At 42.5% G+C, this 11,734-nt stretch overlaps 1 protein-coding gene across 1 annotated transcript; it reads left to right on the forward strand.

Moving 5' to 3' along the window:
* Positions 1 to 354: 354 nt before the first annotated feature.
* LOC310956637 (general transcription factor II-I repeat domain-containing protein 2A-like) lies at positions 355 to 1,626 on the forward strand (the record flags this gene model as incomplete). Its single annotated transcript, XM_083926942.1, has 1 exon — positions 355 to 1,626. The coding sequence occupies one exon, from the start codon at positions 355 to 357 to the stop codon at positions 1,624 to 1,626; it is 1,272 nt and encodes a 423-aa protein (XP_083783068.1).
* Between the last annotated feature and the right edge of the window lie 10,108 nt (positions 1,627 to 11,734).

An 11,734-nucleotide genomic window follows, 5' to 3' on the forward strand; every position in this document is an offset into this window, starting at 1 on the left:
GGGGCGACCGATGGCAAAAGCGGCACAATGTGGAGAGACACTTCGCTACACACAAAAGCTACCATGCTAACTACCCCGTGGGAAGCGCTACGGGCAGCAAAAGCCTGTGAACTAAAGGCAGCTTTGGTAAAGCATCAGTCTTTTTTCACAAAGCCGGCAAAGAACTCCCAAAAAGCAACCAAAGCCTCGTTTAGAGCTGCCGATTTTCTGATAAAGAAGAAGAAGAAGGCCTTTTCACACGGAGAAGTCCTCAAAGAAGCAATGATGATTATTGCCAACACTGTACTTAAAGATGAGAAAAATGGAACCGATCTAATCTACACTCTCTCCGATGTCCAACAGGGGGCATCGACGATGACTAGGCGGGTGTCAGCTATGTCCACTAACCTGGCCGAGCAGCTGGACAGGGATCTGGCGCGGTGCAGGTGGTTTAGCATCCAATGCGACGAGTCCGTGGACAACAGCAGTACAGCGCAGCTGTCAGTCTTTATCCGGATGGTGTTTGAAGATTTCTCCACGAAAGGACAACTCCTGGCACTACTGCCCTTAAAGCCAACTACAAGGGGAGTTGACGTTTACAACGCGGTGAAGGAGTTTTTCATACAGAAAAAGGTACCACTTGAAAAGTTAGTAACGGTGACTACAGACGCGGCTCCTGCTATGATCGGCCGACATGCAGGTTTCATCGCGCACTGTAAAGGTGACCCAGACTTCCCAAAGCTTCTGCATTACCACCCTATCATTCACCAGCAGGTGTTATGTGCAAAAGTGATCGGCTTTGAGCACATGATGACTCCCGTTGTGAAAATCATCAACAGCATCCGCTATAAAGCGAAACAGCACAGGATATTCAAGGTGCTATTGGAGGAGATGTCAGCAGAATATGGGGACCTGCTGCTACACAGAAATCCGATGGCTGAGCAGAGGACGAGTTTTGCTTCATTTTCTGTCACTTTGGGTGAAATCAAGGAGTTCATGCAGTTCAAAGGGGAAGACGTCTCGCTGCTAGAGGACACAGAGTGGACACTTGACCTCGCATTTCTAACGAGAAATGAGAGGAAAAAAATGCTGCACTTTCCCTCTGTGCGGTCGGTGCTGAAAGACAATGCTTCTGCATCTGAGGCATTGGACAAAGTTGCAGAAAAGTACTATCAAGTCGTAAACAGACTTGGACAAGAGTTTGAGGATAGGTTTTATGACCTTGATCAGCTTGAGCCATGTGTCTCATTCATCTCCAATCCTTTCATGAACAAGGACATAACTGACATTGCTGAGCAACTAAGTGCAACGTTCAACTTGCAACCTGCTGGACAGGTGGAGATTGAAATTGTAACATTGCAAAATGACCAGCACCTCAAAGCCCACCGGGCTGCACCAAACTTTTGGAGCCTTGTTGACACAGAAAAGTACAGTGGTGTAAGCACAGCAGCTAGGAAGGTTGCCAGCCTGTTTGGTTCAACCTACCTCTGTGAATCAGCATTTTCTGACATGAACTTCATCAAAAGCAAACACAGAACCCGCCTCACTGAGGCACACCTGCAAGACTCACTCAGAGTTGCAGTGTCAAGTTACACACCAGACTACAATACACTGGTGAACAGCATGCGATGCCAGTCTTCCCACTAACAAAGAAACAGATACCAGATGGTGTCACTTGCAAAACTGAGCAAATTTGTTATTTCAGAAGAGTTTATCAAACTGGGTGCCTTTCGTATGAGTCAGTGCCCATGAAGTAGCCCTCAGGTTAAGAAAGGTTGGTGACCCCTGCTTTAGACTGTATGGCAGCAACGGAGTAGCTACCTTTCACTCTTCATCCTCCTCCTCATCAGCACCATAACTGTCACCCTGTGTCCCAGCTTCAATTGAAAGGGGCGAAACATAGCTAAGGCTGCCACTGGGTGTGTTTGAGAGAGAGAAGGGAGAAGGGAAGAGACAGTGGACCCCAATTCACATGAAGTTGGGATGTTGTGTAAAATGTAAATAAAAACAGAATATGATTTGCAAATCCTTTTCAATTTATATTCAACTAATGGGCACAAACACACTCCCATACCATCACAGACGCTGGCTTTTGAACTTTCACTGATCAACAGTCTGGATGGTCCTTTTCTTCTTTGGCCTGCAGGACATTCATTCATCTTCAACGGCTTATCCCGGGGTCGGGGTCGCGGGGATGCTGGAGCCGATCCTAGCTGACGGGCGTAAGGTGGGGTACACCCTGGACAGGACGCCACCTGTCCAGGGTGTCTACACTTACGGGCAATTTTAGGAAACCCACGCAGACACGTGGAGAACATGCAAACTCCACACAGAAAGGCCCAGGCCGGGATGCGAACCTGTAACCTTCTTGCTAAGGCGACAGTGCTAACCACTACACCACCATGTAGCCCCTGGAGGACATGACATCCATCATTTCCCCAAACTATTGTTAATGTGGACTCGTCAGATCACAGAACACTTTTCCACTTTACGTCAGTCCATGGTGTCTGTGGTGTTTCTGGGTGTTTTTGATATATGGCTTTCACTTTGCATAGTAGAGTTTTAACTTGCACTTGTAGATGTAGTGATGAACTTTGATAACTGACAATGGTTTTCTGAAGTGTTCCTGAGCCCACGTGGTAATGTCCTTTACAGAATGATATTGGTTTTAATTACAGTGCCCTCTGAGGGATCGAAGGTCACAGTCATTCAGTGCGGGTTTTCTACCTTGCTGTTTATGTGTTGAGATTTCTCCAGATTGTCTGAATCTTTTGATGATATTATGGACTGTAGATGATGCAATCCATAAATTCAATGCAAATGTACATTGAGAAACGTTGTTCTTGAACTGTTGGACTATTTGCTCACACAGTTGTTCACAAAGTGGTAAACCTCTGCATTACTGAGCCAGGCAAGATATTTCCATGTTCCCCATTTCCTTCACACCTAAACTACTACAATAACCACTCAGAGCCAAGGAGTCTTGTCAGTGACTGAAGTTTCACTAAAGTGTTTTCATAAACATATTTTTGTGCACCGTTTAGCTGTAAAATTAGAAAATTTGTGACCAAGTCAATCCAAAAACCAAGCCCCACCCCCCACCAGTTGATTGCCCAGACAAACTTTCTCATTTTACAGCTAAACAGTACACTAAAATATGTTTATGAAAACACTTTATGCAACTAATACAGTAACTGAATATTGATATAGATTCATATTTGATCAGCAGTGCCTAGTTTCACAGTTTGATCTGAATTCAGAGCAGTCATTGACACTGTCAGAGACTCCTTGGTTCTGATTGGTTGTCGGTCAGGTGCAGTGGTTTTAGCAGATGCCATTAGGAGCAGACAGAGAGAGGTAGAGATACATGAAGTTTGACAGATGGTCTGTCTCACTGTACTGTCTGGATATAGTGAAAGTTTCAGCAAATGTGGAAAAAAATGTTTCAACATAAATTTACGGTTTTCAGCTTTAAGCAACAAATAGCACTTATGGAACATTCCTTTGTGTTACAATCTAGTTTGGTCTAGGGCATTAAAGTTATGACCCTTCTCACTAGTCCTAACCTTGAGTTAGCTGAAGAGGTAGAAACCCTGAAAACACACATAAGGGCTGCTTTCAAAGACCAGAGAGAGTAGGTTGAGGCAGGTTAGCTTACCTGCTGAGTAGTGTTTAGCTTGTTCTTCTGACACGGCCCCAACTGCACTGGTCTTGATGAAATATAAATTGCAAATTAACAAAAATGAAGCTTATTATTTAATTTTTGGTGAATCAAACCTAACCCATTTTACCACCAAACCAAACTCTTTATTTTAATATGTAACAATTTAAAGTTTCTTTTAAAGGTACTTTTCAAACTCCACATGGAACACTCTTCACATCAGCATAAATTAGATCCACAGCACTTATTTACAAAGAAAATATGTCACTTTTAAAGTTGCTTCCCGTTACTCTCGTTATTATATTCTAAAAACTATCCGTAAGCCCTCGTGTGATTCACTACCGAGCCTGTCAACCAGTACCGACAACGTTATGTTCACTTCACCTGTCTCTCCTCTGCTCTGCTCTCAGTACAGCAGCTGTTGTTTCTAATGGATGTGCTCTGCTGCTCTGTAGAAGTCTGTGCTAGGGCCTTTATTTTGCCATTCAGTAAAACACAATAGCCGAGGATATTATTGATCATGTGAAATTTCAACAATGCCACTCATCAGCACTGCTGCTACAGAATGACACAGCGTTGTCAATAAACGTTCCATAGGGAGTTCAAGTACCTCGGGTTCACGAGTGAGGGGACGATGGAGCGTGAGTTTGGCCGGAGAATCGGAGCAGCGGGGGCGGTGTTGCAGTCACTCTACTGCACCGTTGTGACGAAAAGAGAGCTGAGCCGGATAGCTAAGCTCTCGATCTACCGGTCAATCTTCGTTCATACCCTCGCCTATGGTCATGAAAGCTGGGTCATGACCGAAAGAACGAGGTCACGGGTACAAGCGGCGGAAATGGGTTTTCTCAGGAGGGTGGCTGGAGTCTCCCTTAGAGATAGGGTGAGAAGTTCAGCCATCCGTGAGGAACTCGGAGTAAAGCCTTTGCATTAAAAGGAGCCAGTTGAGGTGGTTCAGGCATCTAGTAAGGATGCCCCCTGGGCGCCTCCCTAGGGAGGTGTTCCAGGCACATCCAGCTGGGAGGAGGCCTCGGGGAAGACCAAGGACTAGGTGGAGAGATTATATCTCCACACTGGCCTGGGAACGCCTCAGTATCCCTCAGTTAGAGCTGGTTACTGTGGCCCTGGAAAGGGAAGTTTGGGGTCCCCTGCTAAAGCTGCTGCCCCCGCGACTCGACCCCGGATAAGCGGTTGAAGATGAGATGATGAGATCAATTTCAGTCGCCCGTGGGCTTCTATAAGGCTATATAATAACTTGCAAGCACAGATTGTATATGAAATTTTTGTTTTCATAATGGTTAATGCTCCAGTATGAGTGATATTCAAAGCGAAAAGCGCCACCTCCTCGATGATTGATGTCATATTTGTCTCAAAGCATCAGACGAGCATCAGAAACTAATGTTTGAAGTTTCTTGTTAATCTGACTTATAATTAGTATGATATGATGAATTCTGTATAACAGTGCCACCTACTGGTTGGTTGGTGGCCCACAGTAAGACATGGGAAACTAGATTACCAAGTTTTGTGTTGATCCAACACAATTTGAGGAAGATACGCAGCACTTCCTGTTTTCACTGTAATCTACAGGATGATGTTCCTTTACAACTTCAGCATTTATGAAAGTATCGAAATTCTTTTGATAAATTTTGGTCAAGACCATCCAAACATTACACGTACCAAGTTTCATCTTGATCGGACTTTCAGCCCAGGAGAAGATCGAAAAAGTAGCTTTTGCATATGCGAAAAAAAAAAGAAATGGCCATGGCCTATATCCCAGGGTTCACGTAGGTTCAGGGAATATAAGAATTTTGAATGTGCGAGGTACGATGTGGGAGTTACAGGCAAAAACATGTTCAACTCGATTATAGCGCCACCTGCTGGTGAACATGTCATTTTTTTTGTGTCTGCCGTATATGCAGGGGTCTGAACCAAAGTTCAAAGTTGCACCTCCATAACTTGTACAGTGCAGGCTGCAGTATGAGTTTTACTGATGGAAAAATAAAAAATAAATAAAAAAATCCTTGGGAAAACAATAGGGTTCCCAGCACTGCTGGTACTGGGAGCCACGTTGCTGCTTGCATTGCGAGGCCCAGCCCTCCAGGCTTGGACCCCTAATTATTATCATTATCTTGATTCATTATTTAAATTGGTGTTCAAAATTAAGGTTCATTGATTTGCTACAAATTGTTCATTAAACATGTATTAAGTGCAGTGTTTCCCACATAATTAGATTTCATTGGTGGGGGTAACTGACTGGAGGGACGTTTAGTTAACCACAATAGCACAGTAGAAAGTCCGCCTCCTCGGGTTTGGTCCTCGCCAAAGTAGTCTTGCTTGCTTGTTAGTCAGACACTGGATCCCAAATTGAACAGTACAGAGTTATTAGTTGATGACACAAGGACCTTTACGGAGAGGTAGTGGGGCTATTGTCAGCTTTACTTAGAGGGGCTGTTGTCTTCTCCAGATCATGAAAGGTAAAATAAAATGAAGTCAGAAAAATATCCGCATAAATAGTGGGCAACATATTACTGAGCCTGTGTTATGGAGATTACTGTGGTGACACAACCGATCAAGTCAAAATAAGAATGGCGCCTATCTGGCAAAATATTATTTCAGAATGAATAAAAAAACCTATGATTTAAGAGAATTTTAACAGACATACAGTAACTATTCATTTCAACATGTCACAGAGCAGATGTGTGATTATTTCCCCCCCATCATATCATTTGAGGCCACTACAACGACCTACTGCCATTGTGCCTAAACAGTGAAACTAAAGCTTTGCAAAATTACAAAATTAAACGGACTAAAACCAGTTGCCAGTTTGTGCTTAATGTGTTCCTAACACCTGCATGATCGGCGGGACGTCTTGCACCATGCGCTCTTTCTCCACAAGGTGACAGACATGCTCTTAAACATGAAAGTACCGTGTGTCTCCCATAGTGCACTTTGTTTTAAATAAGTCATATTGATTATATTATTATTGATTACATATTAAAAATAAATATCAATATTATGAAATAATTTTTCAAACAGACATATGAAAGCAATATTTACATTTCCTTAAATTCCTTAAAATAACAATCACGATGATCGAACTATCAAAATACAATTGTATTTCATTGGTTAAACCTTTATAAATGTCAGCTTAACTGTATATTTGACTAACCTGAACACCTTCTTTGCTGTGTCCAATGCTCACGCCATGATCCAACAAGTCATGTGGCCAAATGTTGATGTCTTCTCGCCTTGGTCCCGTACTTGATAGCTGCCCTTGAAAAACAGAGCTCTCTGATCTGGCCACAGTACCTTGCTGCCCACGGTACAGCAACAACACCACGGAACTGACTTCCCATTTGTCCCTTTTCTGCTGCTGCATTGTCTCACAATCCATATTATTACTGCAAAATGAATTAAAATCTAATCAGCTTGCTAATGCAAGTCACTAGCTAACTAGCAGGTGTTAGCTAGAGTACAGTAAAGTGGCTGAGTGTTGAAGTTTGAATCTAAATATGGTAACTGGACAAAGTCGATCCGTTGGGGAGGAAGAGCTCCCCATGTGCATCATTTTCAGTGTTTGGGCCAATCACAGATCAGTATTTTTTTTAAAATAAAAACATCATTAACATTGAATCTATGTAGAAGTCCCGCCCCATGAGGAGGGAGAATTTATTTTACCCACCACCACCGCCACCACCACCACCACCTCCCACCTCAATGGACCAGCCTCCACTGGTTTCTTGATATGTTTAGGTCTGTTCTCATGCCAGCACATTCACGCCTTGGGGCATTTAGTAGCATATAAAATAAATAGAAAGAAAGTGACAATCAAATAGAAAGATTGATAGAATTTTCATCCTTTTTCTCATCCAAATTCCGCCCACACATTGTGGTTGAATTTCCATTGATCGGAAAGCAACCAGTAATTGGATGGATGTCTGGTCTAATATCGACAATTAGCACACACTGCAAAGCTTTCTGGACACATTGTTTAAGGATTGTTTGTTTTCCTCTGTTTTCCTCCACTTTCAACTTTCAAGGTGCAACATGTTTATCATGGCATTTGGTATCAACACAACTCAGATAAGCAAGACAACCAGAGCAGGAAGCAAGAAACCTATCCAGAGCTTTCATCAAACAAAACTAATGCAGACAGGTTGTGTGATTTGTAGCCTGCAGAATATATCTAATCAATATTCAGGTAAAATATTTAAGTTAACGAATATTGCATCACCTTCCTCCCCCTGGCAGACTGGCATCAATATTGGGTGTTAGGAAATGGTCTGTCTATAAGCCTTCGAACTGTAAATTGTCAGTACACCATGTTGATGAGTTCAGATGGTTGAGATTCTGTTCACCCAGTCCTCCTCTTGAATTTTACATCTGAGATGGTCATATCTAAACATCTGACAGATGCTTCTCAAGAAGCTGCCAACAAATCTTGCACCTCTAATCACTTTGGCTCCGGTTTGTGAGTAAAATATATGAGAATTTGGAAACTTTGCAACTGAGAATCAATGATCTTGGGTAATGTGTTTGTATTATGTATCAGGGTAGAATAATGATCCAGTATGAAAAGGGAAGTTTTGAGAGAGAAAAAAAGAGCACTTAAATTCTACAGAAACATAACTTCATGTATTTAAAGGTGCAATGTGTAGTTCCTGGCCACATGCTCCAAAATACTAGTGGACAACATTTCACATTGTGTAAGAATTTTATAATTTATGACAATGATAATGTTCAAGGTTGCGTACAGTTAGACACACAATAAACCTGCAATGTCCTCAAAAATCTAACTGATGTAACTGCGTTTAAGAGACTGTTGTAATGGACTAGTCCCTGGAGAGTCTAATTCCATCCAGACAGAGATTACTCACTAAGCAGAGCACACAGAGACCAACACCCCGGCAGAGGGGAGGGACAGGCGCGGCAATGAGAGCCAGGAGTCAGGGGATCCAGGATAGGCTAAGAGCAGCCCGGCGTAAACCTGCTCCCACTCTCTCTTCAACAAGCTGGACGACATGAGACTGCAGATTAGCAACCACCACACAAATAGCTGCATTATGATGATAACAGACACCTGCATGAACACATCCCCGACTTACCTGCCAGTATTAGATTGAACATGGGAGATTGAACATGGGAGATTTCCTGGGGTATCGGCAAGTGGCCTGCCCTAAATGCCCACGCCCCATATATCCCTACACCACAGATGAATAGAATAAATACAAGGTTGTAAAAGAAAAACTACTTTTAATTTGTCTTAAATTCATAGCTCACAGTATAGTCGAGTAAAATAAAAATGTAAAAAAGTACAAAAACAGTGATCAGATTGAGACAGTGTGTGTTGTTACTCAAATAAAAATCATGTATTATAGTAGAAATGTGCAATGACTAATGGAGAAGCCTACTGCCTACAGTCTGTCTGTGTGCCAATGGGTGTACTTTTCTCTGCCCGATAGCGATATGTGAGTATTTGTTGGAGAAACATTTTATGAACCTAAAAATAAGGTGATTCTCCCCGGGTACTATGGGGCTCCCAACTGTGTCTTTTGCCAGACAACCGCAGAGCTTTAGAGAGCCAGAGATATGAACAGACAGTCAGGTGTCAGATCTGTGCAGAGCACAAAGCAAAAACATCAACACTTCATCGACATTAACATAATAACAACTAAAACACAAGTGAGTATTAGATTGTAACTGTATACTTTCATCCAGTGTCAGAGTGAAGGGAAGAGGCTGAGGGAACACAGGCAAGCAGGCTCATTTGACAACACTGCTCCAGACTGGGTTGCCAGGTACAATGAAATTAAGCGTAGTTTGCATTTGGAAGTGTGAAGGAGATCATACTGCTCTCCAATCTCCAGTCTGTGTGATACTGCAAAATTGGGTACAAAGGTAAATTTAGTGCCAGTATTGCCGGTACCAATACCAATACTTTTTACTTATCTACTTTTGTTTAGGGGAGAGCGATGTGTCATAATTTATTACGTGAATGCATCATCAATATGCAAATTTGAACGAAAATTGAAAATTTGAATTTTCATGATCATTGAATGATTTTGTGATTCTGTAAAATAACTCCAAACAATGCTCGTCTTCCTCTCTGCCATCATGCAACCAACAGTGCACTCAACTCACAGCAGAGCAGGGGAGGAGGGGGAGGGGCAAAGTGGGAGGACAAAGTTGGACGACCACTGTGGTGTGACAGGTGTTGTGTGCTGAACGTAAAGAAGAGAAACCGAAACTTAAGAATCGATCTAATCACGCAAGTACTGAGCAATACTGATACCAATGTTGGTATCAATACTATTGATATTTTAGAATGATCCACCCCCCCTAGTATTAGCAGAAGAGATAACCAGTTGGGGGTATGGGTTAATATTGGTGACAACCTACAAAAATTGTTAGTGTGGGCAAGTATGTTAAAACGGGGCCTAGCATGCCACACTGTCTACCCACCGCCTCCACTGAACAAGCAATCTCTGCCGGATATAGTTAGACTGCAATGACCCGTCCGTTGCAACAGTCTTTAACATAGATTCTCAGTTCAGTTGTAGATTGTTTTAGTTTTGGTTTTAGGTGTAAAGCTGCTAAATGTTGTACAGCTAACAGTGTAACTGCTTCTGTGAGGTTGGCAGCTCTACTTCTTCATCCTCTCTTGTTGGCAGACTGGACACTACAGCCAGTGTGTTTACATGCAGTTTAAAAACCCAATTATATTCGTATTAAGGGCATACCCAGGTTTCTTAAACACCATGTAAACACCCTGCCCCGGGTAAAATATGAGTTCCCACACCCAGGTTAACAGACCTAGATAACTCCTTCAGTTCCCTGATTATTCACTCATGTAAACGGCATTCTCAGGTTTCTAGTCTACGCATCATCCCCACTCCGCGGCAGTGGTTTCTGAACCGTAAATAGAATAAACCAAGAAGCACCAGCACCAAAATCAACGTGAAAAAAACTTTGCCATGTCAAGTGACATCACTACCAAGAAGACCTGTTTCGGTCGTAATTCTGTCCAAAAGTCGTCTTTTTTTCACTTTGACAAAGGTGAACCCGAAAAAGAGCCGTATTCCAACCAGCTGTATGTTAGCTGAGCGCCACCTACTGTACCGGAGGTGGAGTTACTCCGTAATTTTCCCATTTAACCCCCTTTCATCTATATGAGGGGGAACTACAATAACCTGATTATTCCCTTAACCTGGGTTAGGCCATTTTCGGGTTACTGATGTGCATGTAAATGCTCTGACTGACTCACTACCGCCTCATGAGGTACAAGAGGTATACACGGCGGGACGAGGCTAGCTGGGTAGCATGCTAATTTCAGTAGATATCTCTGCAACGCAATACATATACGTCTTTGCTATAGCGTCAGAACTGTCACTTGTTCACACTCTGTTGTTATGTCAGTTCAAGTCTTTTTATTTAAAAAAAAAAAAAAAAACGGCCATGTTTTATACGGTGCACCTTTGAGGTTCAATAATATTTTACAGTCGATATGTTATACAGACATTTTAAGACATGTCTTAAAATCTCTTCACAAATTGCTAACTTTCGACAAGATTCTCATTGGAGAGAAAACAATCTCGATTCAGAAGTATAAAATAGATCAGTAATGAAATCCCCTCACAACAAACAGACTCAGCTGGGGGATGCTGCAAAATGATTCATTATGCAACACTTCATGTTGATATATTGATATCTCGGCTGATATTTCTTTCTTTGCTCAACTAACAATAGCACAAAACATTCCTGCTTGAAGCAGGAATGTTTTGTATCATTGTGTGTGTGCATATGTGTGTGAGGGTAGGATGGTAGTGGGGATTGCAGGCAGGATAGCAGTGCAGGTAATTGTCACCGAAGTATGTGTGTAGGCCCAGGGCTACACAGAGTCTATCGAGCAGGTGCCCGGCGATTGTTGTGCCACACTATTGTTGTCTCATCTCTCATCCCCTCTCAACAATGGAATCTTCCCTTCGCATTTTTCCACAGCGGTTGGAAAAGCAGTGTTATTTCCCATTCATCCACCTGACATGCAAAAACCATTTTAGCTTTATTCTGTGCGGTTCCTTCAAGAAAATTAATAACTGA

This window comes from Echiichthys vipera, assembly GCF_963691815.1.
Source record: "Echiichthys vipera genome assembly, chromosome: 2".
Taxonomy (NCBI): domain Eukaryota; kingdom Metazoa; phylum Chordata; class Actinopteri; order Perciformes; family Trachinidae; genus Echiichthys; species Echiichthys vipera.